At 36.5% G+C, this 14,452-nt stretch overlaps 1 protein-coding gene across 1 annotated transcript in view; it reads right to left on the bottom strand.

Annotated features, from left to right (window-relative positions):
• Nucleotides 1-8,018: 8,018 nt before the first annotated feature.
• Cpox (coproporphyrinogen oxidase) overlaps nt 8,019-14,452 on the bottom strand; it is a gene marked incomplete at its 5' end in the record, with an annotated part of 11,928 nt that continues 5,494 nt past the window's right edge. The window contains 3 exons of the mRNA XM_015478615.2: nt 8,019-9,290; nt 9,909-10,013; nt 13,867-14,085. Coding sequence (XP_015334101.1) covers nt 9,203-9,290; nt 9,909-10,013; nt 13,867-14,085 — 412 coding nt within the window. The remainder of the gene's footprint in view (nt 9,291-9,908; nt 10,014-13,866; nt 14,086-14,452) is intronic.

Raw genomic sequence — 14,452 nt, 5'->3', positions numbered from 1 at the left:
TCCAATAGGTTCTAGTAAGTATTGTTTATATCATCAATATTTAATAGATATTGAAAAATTTGGGCTTCTATTTCCTGTTAGAACCAAAGCTGGACTAATAAAAATAATTGTTTTAATTTACCTGATGCAGGCACTTTTAGCTTTTCAGTTGCTTATTGATTTTTTGTTTTTTGATATTATGACATAAAATAATAAATGTTGTTAGTATACTAAATTTTTTATTTATTGTAGATATTGTTTCATAATTTATAAAGCAGTGGATTTTAAGAATGTTCCATAAATAATTGTAAAGGTTGTCTCTATTTTCAAGGTGCAAAGTTCAAAATGTATGTAAGTTAGAAATATCTTGTTAATCATATAATTTAAATCCTCTACATCTTCACACATTTTACCCACCTTACTCTGTAAGGGACTTAGAGGTAAAATAATTCATCTTTCACAAGTGTGCTTCATTATGAAGTGTGTCTTCTTAGTCAGTTTTTAAATTTTTTCCTTGTTAATATTATTATGTCATTTGGTCCATTGATGTTCATAACTTTTTATAATCACACTTTAAATACCCTTACATTTCTACTTTTATGCTTTTAGAAGTGAATTCCATGAGAGCTGCTAAATCATAACTTCTCCATTTTTAAAATTTGTACTTGCCTGGGACAGCTAGCATTCTTTACTTTCTGAAATATTTTCTTGAGTATATCTCTTTATTCATTTGAGTTTTGCTTTAGAGTTCCATTTAAAATATTTTACTATAACAGGAGATGATATTTTTATTGATGAGATGATAGTATAATGTTTGCTATAGTTTTATCATGTTTAACGTATTTTCCAAATTTATGATTTAAGGTAGCTCACTTTTGGTTTGATTTATAACTTTATTTCCTTATGTAACATCTTAGTTCTTTATTTTTTTAGATAATACCTATCTGTTGCTTCTAAATCAATCAGAAAATTACATATTTCCATTTCCTTTCCTGGACTCCAGTCAGAGGGGAAAAGCCAAGTTTTATTGTGATTTGGCTTTCTTTCTTGGTTTATTAAGATATTCTGATTTTGTACTTCTCCATTTTCATTTCTGGCCTCTAAAATTGTGAAAAATCTATAAACTATTTGGACCTACAGTTTTTGAAATTGTTTGATCATGCACTGCCAACTCCATGCCACCCAAACATGCTCGCTTATTAGTGTACTCAATGCATGTAGTATTGTACTGATTTATTGTGTATGTAACTAAATTACATGTAAAAAGTAGAAATTTTGAAATGATCAAAATATTTCTTGACTTTTCCTCACTGAAGTATCACATACAGCTTCTGGGGTTCAGACACCCTACACTGGATACTCCATTTGGGATGAATAATTCTTGATTTTTTTCAGGATCACATATCTGTGAGAGTCAAATTACCATTATTCATTCTCTCAAAATGTATACAATTTCTAATGATTTTAGGAAAGTCTCAGTTCAGGGACTCCCTAGGAACTCAAGACAATAACTCTGGCCTTGAATGCTCAATATTATCATTATTCTGTAGACATTGGCAGCTTTAGGATTTCCAGGGAGAAATGAAACAGTGGATTCATTGGAAAGGTATAAGCAACATAGTCAAATTAATCATGCTTGATTGAATATGTAATAACTCCTTTAGATAAGCTCTCCAACAGTAGTATCGTTCAAGGAAGCATAGATTTCTGATAGTTCTCACATCTTCCCTTCTTTTCTGCTTCCTGCTTTTCTGCCTATTTCTGCTCCTCTCTTTCCTCTTCCTCCTTCTCTCTGTCCTTCTCTTCCTCTTCCCTCTTCTTCCTCATTTCGCTTTCTCCTCCCCTCCTCCCCTCCACCCCACCAAACATACACAAAAATCAAAGATTATATTTTTTTGAGCAAACCTGCTCCACCTACTGGTTCTTTCAGGAATGTTGTATTTTAAGCACAGTTTAAGAAAAGGAGACACTATCTATACGTTAATGAAAATAATTTTAATACTTAATTTTATTTTTACCTGAGAAGACCTTGATAATTAAGAGTCTAGGGGGCTGGAGTTGTGGCTCAGTTGGTAGAGCATTTGCCTAGCATGTCTGAGGCACTAGGTTCGATCCTCAGCACCACATAAAAACAAATAAACAAAGATATTATGTCTGTCCACAACTAAAAATAATAATTTTTTTTAAAAAAAGAGTCTAAGGTCATTTTTTTAAAATTTGGAACTTTAGAAATTTGTTTCTGAAGTTATCAAACATATTGGCATAGAAAATACACTATGTTTTTTTTAGGTATGTTTTATAATTTTTTATTTTATTCTTATTTGGGTGTATTTTATAAAATATATAACATTAATATGACAGTTCAATACAATGTTAATATCTCTTACATTTGCAAATATCCATTGTAATGATTTAACCCGTTTTGCAATCACACCCAACTCATCCCTTTCTATTTCTTTCTTCTCTGTTCCATTTGTTTGACCAGCTTTCAGACTTCTTCCCGGACTCCTTGCCCTGTCCTCATTTCTCTGCCCCCGTTCAGCCTGTGTCTTCCTTTCTTATTACACTGTAGGCCTTTCTTCAGGTTACTCACCTTCAAATTTTTTAAATTATCACATTTACACAAATGATAAATAAATTTCTTTCTAAACTGAACTTCTTTCCTAAGCTGTGAGACTCTTCAGAGACTCGCATCTCTGAAGACTGGTAGAGCTGCCTTGCAGGCATTTCAATTTCCTTTCATTTTTGTTGACAGCATCCAACTTGTTCCAGTTACCTATTGCTGTTTTAAAAACCACCATTTAGTGACATAAAACAACAACCATTTTATCATGCTCAAAGACTCTGTGATGCAGAAATTCTGATAGAGCATAACAGGGATGGCTTGTCTCTGCTCCACACACCAGGGCGTCAGCTGAGCAGGCTGTCTTATGCTGTCCCTATCTCCCTCGCCTTACTGAAGTGGGGGATGGGGGTGGGCAGCAGGGCAGGGTGTAAAGATGAAAAGTAAGTCCTTGCTCTTTGATTCCCAGAAGTGCATTACTTTTAAGTACCACCTTTGTGTTGGAGAACATACGAGAACAAGTACACTTCAAAGAATAAATACTTCCAGAAAAGAAAGTTCGTTTGCATCGTAGACATTAATTTAAATATTCTTTGAAAATATCTACAGAAATGGTTATTTTTAATAGTCAAACTATCTTGTGAACTATAAGAAACTGATACATTGGACTGAATTAGCATACTATACTCAAGGTTAGGAGAACGTGAAGCTGAAGGCATGGAACAGAGTTAAAAATGCCTGTCTGCCTCACCGAATTGGAAAATGAAAGCAATACCAATCAGAACTGAGCAGAGGTCAATCACCATGAAATCTTTAGATTATGAACTTATTATTCACTTGCTATTAAATAAAAGAGTTACTCAACCTGCATGACTTTGTGAACTTCAGTTTGATACCTCCCCAAACGTGTTATAAGCAAAGGCATCCATTGGGATGGTACTGCAACTCTAAATAACTATAAAGGCCCTGAATTGCTTTGTGTCAATTTGTTGAAACTCTGATGGCTTAGATTATGCCAAATATTTTGTTCAAACACATTTAGAAATGTGAAAGGAGATTAGTAGATGAAAGATACTTGAAAATATTTGTTGAATGACTTTAACATCTAGAACAGAACCAGGTACATTGATGAGAAGATGGAATGCAATTTAATTATCTTGTTCTGCTGGAACATGTTAGTGCATTCCTGGTTTAAAAATCACCCGTAGAAACAGGTCTGTGAGGTTATGCTACACAACCCGTGACTTGGTTACCTGAAACCAATGGGATTAATCAAGTCATTTGGAAATATCTAAGCTACACTAACTTTAATGTGCTAATTAAAGTTTATTATGAATTTAGAATTTAACATGTATATCTTTGGGAAGAACTAAAATATTTAAATGTGGGATTTCAAACATGTAATTAACACTTGTGGTAAGAAAATACATCCTTGAAAACAATGTCTAAATGGGCTTTTTAAAATTTTAACTTAATTTTGTACCAGGGTTTGATCCTGGGGGCACTTAAACACTGAGCCACATTGCTAGATCTTTTTGTATTTTATTTAGAGACAGGGTCTCACTGAGTTGCTTAGGGCCTTACTAAATTGCTGAGGTTGGCTTTGAACTCTCAATCCTCCTGCCTCAGCCTTCCCAGCTGCTGGGATTACAGTCATGGGCCACAGCATCCAGCCTAACCCAGCTTTTAAGAGTTGTGTACTGGGAACATCTTCCTTTGCAGATTAGGAATAAGACAAAGAGCTGAATGGTACTAAGCTGGAGACTATAATATATTGCAAAACAGTATTGGAAAACAAAGGGTAACAGATCATTCATAAGGAAAACCCCAACGTTAAGTCTTTTGTAGAGTATACGTTGAATGCCCATGAATTCAGCCTGTGGTGAGAGCAATCCTGAAGGTAAAATGTGCTGAAGAGGGAGAAGAGACTGTTTTCAAGGAAAGTTTCTAGGAGGAGATTTGAACTGGCCATGGAAGGATAGATAGGGACATGAGATTTCAAGCAGAGATAGCAGTTCACTGAGGAAAGGCCAGAGGGTCATAAATTCAGAGGATGTTCAGAAAAATAGTTCAGGGCCAAAATACTTGGAAGAAATGTTAAAGAAAAGGCTGAAAAAAGGCAAGAGCCAAATGTATTGTTCTGGATATCAGACTGAGTTTGCAACCATTTCTGTAGGAGTGCGTCGAATATTTCAAGAGGGTAGTGATAACGAGATTTGGAGAAATAATTCTGAAGGGAAGGAATGGAGGTCAGAGTGACTAGAGGCAGGTAGGGTACTGCAAAAGCTCAGGTGAGGTAGAATATGGATCATAGTGGTGGCAATGGGCAAAGAAAATCAAGAGACATTTCAAAGGTGGACTCCACAGGACATTTCCTGTGGAGCAGTGAGGGAGAGGTGTCAAATCTATTTTGTGGTTTCAAGTCTGACATCTAGGTACAGGTGTTGAAGAGGACCACAAATTCCTCGACTCCCTCCCATGGAGAGTTGAGATCTAATTCCCTCTGCTTGAATCTGGAACTGACCTTAATAACTCACTCACTAACTGGAATGTGGAGGATATAATCTGAGGCTAGATTAAAAAAAAATATATCAAAATCAACTATGCTGCTTTCACCTTGCTCCAGGGAATATGTATCCTGAGCATTCTAGGCACTGTGACCTACAAGTCCAAGGTGGGCCTATTCTGTGAGTCATTCTCTCCTAGACACAAACATGAGTTAAAAACCTGAAGATGATTCCTGCCTTGATGAATTCTAAGAACACACATGGAAGGATGAAGTCTCAAATAAACACATTATTTAGCGTTCAGATCTGGTTTTCTTTAGCAAACAAAATTTACCTCCAACATTCAGTCGAATAGGTGGTTGATATTGGCTGGATCCCAAAGGTTAATGTTTTAGAGATTTGGTCCTCAATGTGGTGATGCTAAGGTAGTGGAACCTTTAAGATATAGGGTGTGGTGCAAGGTAATCAGGACAGTGGGGGTGTGTGGGAAGCCATCCTGACACGTGACTGGGCGACTCCCGTTAAGGGTCTGAGGCTTCTGGCTGTGTCGGAATTTTCCCGGCCCTTTCCTGATGCGAGAACCCGTCCGTGTGGGGGTGTGACTGACCACTGACCCCGGGGGCCCAATCACTGACCCTGACCTTGGAGTGCAGTCCCCCCTCAACCTTCATTGGATGGAATTATCCCCTGAATTTCTTGTTCCCCAATAAAAGGCTACTCCCTGGCGTGTTCACTCTCTCTCTCTCCTGCTAGCCCTGAGTAATCCTTGCTGCCCTGCTGGGCGGTTAGAGGTTGGAGTCAGAGAGGGGAGCCGTCTCGGACCTGGCAATAGAAATAAGGTAACTGAGTCTGTGTGTTTTATTTCGATCTCTTCTAACTAACTTTATGCCAAGAACCTCATTAATGAAACCATTGCGCAGGCCGCATGGTAGAGGGGTGTAGCCCTTCGTTCTCACCCGCATCCCACTGGGGCGATAGAATTTGGGTCCCTCTGCATGAAATGGCCTGGCTGTGAAATAACAGTTAAAAGAAGAAAATGGTGGTGAGGGGAAACAGTACACAGGAAGTGATTTTGAAAAGCGAGGACAGGATGGCTCTTTGATCTAAGGGATTGAGCTTCCACACTGGAACTAGGGGGACATCAAAGGTGTTCCATGGAATGTTCTTTGCCAGATAAGGTGGGTTATCCAGTTACCAGTGGGTTACACCCAACTCCAGAGCTCTGAGAGCTGTCACACTAGGAGAGTGGGGACAGAGATCTCACGCCTTGGGCAGTCTGATACACACGGGAAAGCCGGGATCATTCCCAAGAGGAGACCTAAGTTCCTCATGGCTTAGGTAAAGTAACTTTACAGGTGGTATCCCACACTTTGTAGGCATTAATGCTGGTCTAGTAGAAGTCAGTTCTTACAAGAGTGGGTTGTTATAAAGCAAGACTACCACACCCACTTGGCCTCTTCTGTAGGTGACCATTTCCTTTCCTACTTCTTTGCTATATTGTGCCACAGCCAAGAAGTCCTTTATCAGAGGCCCAACTGATGGGCTGGTCAATCTTGAATTTTTAGCCTCCTAAATTGTGAGTTAAACAAATATCTTTTCTTTATAAAATATTCAGCCTCGGATATTTTCTATAGGAACAGAAATAAGACTAATACAATGGGTAAGAAAAGCATAGAGGTGGATAGAAAGTAGTGGTTGGATACTTGCTCCAGGGCATTTACATCTCTCCCCAGCCAACCCTTATGACCACTTATAGGAAGGTGTTATCTGAGAGTCAGGTGTTCAGGCCATTTAGAGGTGCCTGGTCTTCCAGTAGACTTGCCACAGACATCAATGAAAATTTGGAAGAGAAACTCACTTTGGAGAATAGTAGAATGACATTTTACAATGGTTTTACAATTATTTTTTTCCCAGATGGCTTCATCCACAATAGAAATATTTATTGAAGAACATGAAAATGGACAGAAAATTTTTGAAATTTCTTATGTGTCCAGTGTCCAGCTAGTAGCCTTAACTAAACACAGACTAGCAGATATATCTAAATGACTATATTTCATTTTTTAAGCTGGTCACAGTGGCACATGCCTGTAATCCTAGAGGCTTGGGATGTTAAGGTAGGAGGTTCGCAAATTCAAAGCCAGACTCAGCAACTTAGTGAGGCCCTAAGCAATTTGTCAAGACCCTGTCTCAAAATAAAACAAAAAGGGCTGGGGTTGTGGCTCAGTGTTTAATCGTCTCTGGATTCAATCCCTGGTACCAGCCCTCCCCCAAATAAAATGATATGGAATAAAATAAAATAAATGACTTTCATTTTTTAAAAGGCAAACTGAGGTTTATTTGAACATTTGTGCCTATATGCTTATATGATGTTGTTTTCCCCTGATTACTTTCTTGAAATATTATTCCCATATACAATAAAGTTCCATGATGTTAAGTATAAGTTCAATGAATTTTGATAAATGCATACAGCCTAGAAATCACCATCACCACTAAAACAGGGAACGTTTCTGTCACCTCAACATACTCTTGCACTCCCTTCACAGTCGATTCCCTGTCTCCAGCCTTTGTCAATACGGATCTGCTTTCTGTCATTAACATTATCACTTTCCTAAGTATTCATGTGACGTTATCATACAGTAAGTGCCCTTGTGCCTGGCTTCTTTCTTGTGGCACAGTGCTTTTGATGTTCATACAGATTGCTGCATTTAATGATAGCTACTCCTGTCATCACTGAGCAGTGTTTAATGTTTGTACGGGTCACAAATTATCCATTCACCTGCTGATGACCATTTGAGTTGTCTCTAATTTTGGCGATGATGAAAAAAAAAACTGTTATGAAAATTGAATACAAAATTTATATTTCTCTTGGATAAACACCAAGGAATGAGGACTATGGTTTTAAAACCAAGAAATATTTGTTTTCCTGTATCAACTATTCCAACAAAATAAAGAACACAGATATTTCAAAATTAATCTTATGTCACAATAAAATTTATTAGTGAGTCCACTGTAAGACAATTGAAGAGTCTGTACATTTTCTAGTCCTAAAAGAGCCACACACAATCACATACATTCGACATTTCAGAATAATGCTTAATAGTATGTATGAGACACTGTTCCTTACAAACTTCAATATATTATTAATCAAATAATACATTCATATTACTATAGTTTGTGATTTTTTTTCTTAACAGCAAAAATAAGAGTTGTAGAATATCCAATTTGAAAAACAGGACAATTTCAATCAGACCATTTTATAAAGAAATACATGTACAAAATACCTACATGTCAACATCAGTTATATTTGATTTACAGAAGGAAAATATTCTTCATTTCATTTTCCAAATGAAAAACATTTTCTAAATTCACATGCTAGGATTGATCTGAAACACATAGAAATGTCTGGAATAGAAAAATTTTAAGTATCAGAATCCAGGGATATTGTGTTTGCATTCAGAAATGCAGAGAAGCCTAACATTAACAAATTACGATTCCACAAAAGTCAAAGTTACGACTTAGATGCCCCTTACTTAAATAACAGTAATATCACTAGGAGTTAAAAACTATTGATAACCACTGAATTGTAATACATGCAGACACTGAGAAAATTTCAAGTGCTTTTAAATACCTGTCATTATAAAAATGAATATTGTGCAATATTGTGGTCTCTAGAAAAAGATGCATGACAAAGTAAAACTTTAACCTTCAAAGTTTCATTCCAAAGTTACCAAGAAGTCTCAACTTCACTGAATTAATAAAGGTAAAACACATCCCATGACTGACTTCTGTGGTAGAACCTAAAACTTTAATGAAATATATGTAACAAAAATAAAATGAGGAGTTTCCTGGTATGTTATTATACTATTTGTATTCCCTCATCTTAATACTTAGAAACTCCATTTAAATTTTGTAAACTAGACACATAAAATTATTCTAAAAGTATAAATGAGTATTATGTGGATCAATTGACCAACCATCTGCAATGACCTGACAGCATCCAAAATATTTCACCACCTGACAAGATCAGGCCCAGACTGGAGAAGACTGGGGCCAAAGGCACAGGGAGCTCAGGACCACACAGTGGTTAACAGTGCCAGCTGGTGGAGGGGGCACACAGCTGTGTCCTCCGAACCCCAGCACATTTCCGCTTGCATCAATGTACCCAGTCCCGCGGATGGCGCAGAACTTCCAGAATTTCAGCTTCTTTGGAATTCTCCGAAGGTGAATGCATGTACTCCCATCTAAACATGATCAAAGCAGAAGCAAAAAAATTTTGAAAGTAATAATAAGTAACATACAACTCTTAAAATAAGTTTAAAAAAAAAGAAAGAAAAAATAATAAAGAATAAAAACAAAAAAAAGTGTTGCTTCTCTTCTTTATTGTGCTTGATAATGCCTTGCCACCCACTATCTTTTTAAAAATATCTACAGCTAAAGAAATAGTTTTTTTTTTTTTAATTCTTGAGTATATTTGGGCTAATATTAATATCTCAGAGCCTACATGCACTTTCATGTAAACCAAGGTTTCATAAACTGTAGCACCTCAGATGATCCGTGGGCAGATGTTAGCTTAATTCTTACACAAAACTCTTCCCAGAGGGGGTGGGAAATCAAACAGGAAGGGATAGACAAACTTATCCCCTCAAATACCTCTTACTTCTCTTTCACCTTTCTCCATAAAGCTCTGTCATTCATTCTATAAAATCCAATATGATCTGCCTTAACTATCTAACCATGATTTTCTTATAAAATCAGCAAAGTCAAAACCAGTGAAGTCTTAGGTAAGATACTGTCAGCATTGACTTTCATATTTTAGGAGGGTTAGTCCATTGGGGTAGACATGTGAGTTATCTGCTTACCGGGCAGTTAGAGGTAAAGACATCAAGATGCTTTCAATCCTGGATCCTGGAGTGAAGAGGCCAAACTTTGTGCCCCGATCATACAGCAGATTAAATTCTACATACCTGAGATGAACACATCAAACAACATTAAGAGCCTGCTGAATGATATCTTTCTATTAAGCCTGTAACAAATACTTCAAGTGTGTGTGTATGTGTGTGTGTGTGTGTCTCGGGGCGGCGGGGGGTGGGGGTGGGGTTCTCTCTCTGTCAGCTGGAACTGGCACAGAGAATACCAGCCTACAGCCCAAGAAGCTTTCCCCATCTGGCCAGCATAAATAAAAGGGCATTCTACCCCATGAACAATAGGATACACATTCTGCCCCAACACAGAGCAGTTACAAAAAAAGAAGGTTATGTTTCCCATAAATAAACAGAATGAATACAAAGCTGGGAACTTTAAGGCACAACAATTAAGGAAAAAAATGGCATCCCTTCTTAGGATAATACAGCTCCTTCTGGTCCTCCCCATGGGCTGATGATTTCATTTCACTGCCTAGAACTCATAAGTACTACTAAGACAGTGTAGAACTTCTGTAACTGAAGACCAAGTACAGCTACAGGTAATATTAATAATGATTATAATATTCTAGATGTTCCTCTTTCTTTTTTATTTTATTTTTAAGATATATTTTTTAAATTTATAACAGCGAATGCATTACAATTCTTATATGACATATATAGAGCACAATTTTTCGTATTGGGGTAATTAATGATGGTCGAATGTGATAATCATTATTATCCAAAGTACATGTCTGAAGACACGAATTGGTGTGAATATACTATGTACACAACCAGAGATATTTCTCTTTCTTAAAAACTAGACACATAAAATTATTCTATAAGTATAACCACTGAATTGTTATATATTTTCTTAAAGTGGGTAATAATATTTTTAAGTACTGGTATAATTCATTCTTCCGGCAGATTAACAACAACCATAATATAAAGTAGTGTTTTGAGTCTTAGTGCTGTGGTTTTTTTTTGTTTTTTTTTTAAGAAAAATATCATGGGCATCAACTAAAACTTGGTTCAGTATATTAACTTGTCCAAGGATTCCATTAACTGTCATAGACACAGATATGGATTCCAACTAACTTAAAAATATTTATCCACCTTTAACATCATGGGATGTCAAAAAGTTTCTTCTCCCCAATTTCAAAAGGATAATTTTTACAACCCAAGGAAGTCAGAGTGATCCATAAATGTGAAAATTTAAATAGTCCCTCTTTCAGATCATTTTTCAAATACTTCAGAAACTACTCTGCTGGTCTTAAATTCCCTTAGATATTCTCAGTTATCCTACTGGTTATTATCTTTAAGCCCATTCATAGCAAAATATTCTTTAGAATCCACAGTAATTCATTTTTAAAATGGTATCATTTTGTGTGAAAACTTGTAAAAAAAAAAAACTGTAAAAATTTAAATAATTTTATCCATGCATCCTTTTCAAGTTCTCTCTACGTATCACTGATTTACCTTTACATACTAATGACTATTTTATACCCCCTTATTTCTATTTCAAAAGATAATTTAAGTAAATCTTCTTTTTTCTTAAGATCATGGAAAAGAGGGCTGGGATGTGGCTCAAGCGGTAACGCGCTCGCCTGGCATGCGCGGGGTGCTGGGTTCGATCCTCAGCACCACATAAAAATAAAATAAAGATGTTGTGTCCACCGAAAAACTAAAAAATAAATATTAAAAAAAAATTGTCTCTCTCTCTCTCTCTCTTAAAAAAAAAAAAAAGATCATGGAAAACAATTTAATCTCTCAGCTACCTTTTTACTCAATGTACATTCTAAAAACATGATCCCTAATGGACCACTGATTCCCTAGCATATATTGATGTACTTGAAGAACTATATCAAAGGTCCTTATAAGAGGTGCCCCAAATGTATTCTCTATGTGATATATGTATTCCTTTGTTTGAGTGAATAACACCCCTTCTTCACATAAGCCTCCATGACTTCCAACAGGTTTCACTTAAGATCTGACCTTGATCCTTTCCATATATTTATCCTCTCTGAGGTGCCTATAAATTATGAGATTTAATCAACCTTTTTGATTTAAATAAATGCCTATGTTTTACCCTGCTTCCCTTTACCAAAACAAAAATAAGGTGAAAGTCTTTAGTGAGAAAAAAGTGACTATGAGACAAAAGTTCAAAGTCAGAGGAAATAATAGCAGCAACTAAGGGCAAGAGACTAGAAGAGGGGGCCAAAGGAGAGACTCAAGTCAAAAAGAAACCAGAATGACCACTGAAAAGGAAACTCATATTTGGACAAATGGGGCAGAGGAGTAGTAATCTGTAAAGGAGACAGTGCATTATGAAATATGAGAGACTGAAGACAGCAAAAGCATCTATAAGTCTCTCCTATGAGGAAAGAGCTATTCTCTTGCCATCTTAGGGCCCAGAGATAAGGGTGGTAGAAGGAGACTGTCTTGAAGAACACTCACAGGACACACTGTAGAAAAGAATCTATTAGTGCTAACCTAATACTCCACACTTATAACGCAAAAAACACCAGACATGCAATGATACACATACAATGGAATTTTCAGAATGACCTGCCATCATTCAATGTAAAAAAGAAAAAATAAATAAGAACAAAAACCTATTCCTATTTTAAAACCATTCCTCTAAGCAGTTTTAAAAGCTTCATCTGATTACTCCTCACAAAATTTGCCAGCTCTGCAAATGAAATCTTGTATAAAACTAAGATACTTTAGTTTCCACAAAGTTTTAAATTATTCTCTTAGATATGTCTTCCCCATTAAATGACCCTCTATTCAGCAGGTCCATGTTATGTCCCTCTGTGGTCATTATAGTGCCTGACCATAGGAAGCCCACAATAAATGTCAAGTGAAAGAAGGAAAGAGTGTCAAAGGTATATTTGAGAAATTTGGCAGGGTGGGAGGTGGGGTGTCTGTGATGTCCCCAAACAGATGCATGGTTTAAGAAATTTCTAAAAGGAAAAGTTTAATAAACTTTCATATTTCCAAGTTGATAAAGCTTTACCTCCTTAGTTATCAAAGCTTCATGTGCCTGAGACAATTAACATAAATTAGAAAATCTATGTCATGAACTAGTGGTATAGATACATTTAAGAGGATAATGAGAAACTGATGGGGGCTGGCAGGATGGATATTTGGAACTGACCCATTTGGCCACCCGATCAAGCTTTTCAAGCTCAATGCACTCAGCAGGATGAATAAAGTGACTATCATGGCTTACCATTATATAAACCTGCTTCAACTTCCTCTCTTTCTTGTACTAGAAAGATGAGTTTTAGAGTAAGATGATTCAGTGCCACATCTGATATCTTATATGTACCAGCTGTGTCATCTTGGGCAAAGACAAGAAACTTTCCTTTCTACATTTTGTCGTCTGTAAAATATTACACCTATTACACAGATCTGTTGAGAAAACTGGATGAAAAATACCTAAGGTATACCTAGGTGTTGCCCACATCAGTGTGCAAGGCTCCAAAATTACTAATTACTAAGTTCTCATTAAGTGTAAGTAATTTCTGCAATTATTTATATTAAAATAACTTTTAAGATGAATGAAAAGTATGATTGCAAATTTTAAAAATCAGCAAAGCAACGCCCACATCTTGAAATAAGACTGGAGGACATTGCCAGAAGTCTAACAGAAATTAGCTAAATTTTGTTTAGCAAATACTGCATACCTACTATACGACTCTAATGTATAGATGAATTAAATAAACTTTATTTAATTTTTAGAATACTATTTTACAGTATTTTCAGTCTCATTTGTAACATTTATCTGGTTATGAAATAAAATCAGACTGCATATTAACATCTGCCAAAGACAACACTACACCCTATCCATTGTAATTAAGGCTTCACCATTTCTTCCAGCTGTACAGAGACAATTTATTCTGCTGTCACTTACCGTCCTCTTCTAAGTTGCTGCCACAGCTTCTCCTGGGGGGTGAATGAATCATCACAGTGCTTTTTCACAAGGGGGATATAAGAAGGAACCACAGCCTGGGCACAGCTCTGCACAAAACGAAACACCTCCTCCTTGGATGGAGAGTCAAGATCATCAAAAAAGATACCACCAATGCCCCTGCGCTCTCCACGGTGTGCTATAAAAAAATAATCATCACACCTGAAAAACACAGCAGGATCAAATCAGGGATCAAAGGAGAAAAAAGACAGACATGAAAATCCATGTGAGCCTCTTATTTCAGAGCCCTATCCTCAATTAAGGCCAGCACAGTGTCCTTATTTTCTAACCATGAAAATGAAACTAGGACTTTAGAAAGATACTCTTATCTATAATCAGACAACGGAACCATGTCTGACGAATACGGAACTCCAAGGACTTTAGTAAAAAGAGCAGCAGAGTTCAACATGAATCCTGTCCTTGAAACAAGTGCTGCTTTTACAGGAAGCAGGAGGGCGGATATCTTCCAACAATGATGCCAACCAGCGTATAACCCTGAACTCTAGAGTCAAAGGAAGGAACTGTAAAA

Source organism: Marmota marmota, unplaced genomic scaffold (genome assembly GCF_001458135.2).
Source record: "Marmota marmota marmota unplaced genomic scaffold, marMar, whole genome shotgun sequence".
In the NCBI taxonomy this organism is placed as follows: domain Eukaryota; kingdom Metazoa; phylum Chordata; class Mammalia; order Rodentia; family Sciuridae; genus Marmota; species Marmota marmota.
Note: the sequence above shows the minus strand (reverse complement) of the source record. Positions and strands in the feature narration are given on the sequence as shown.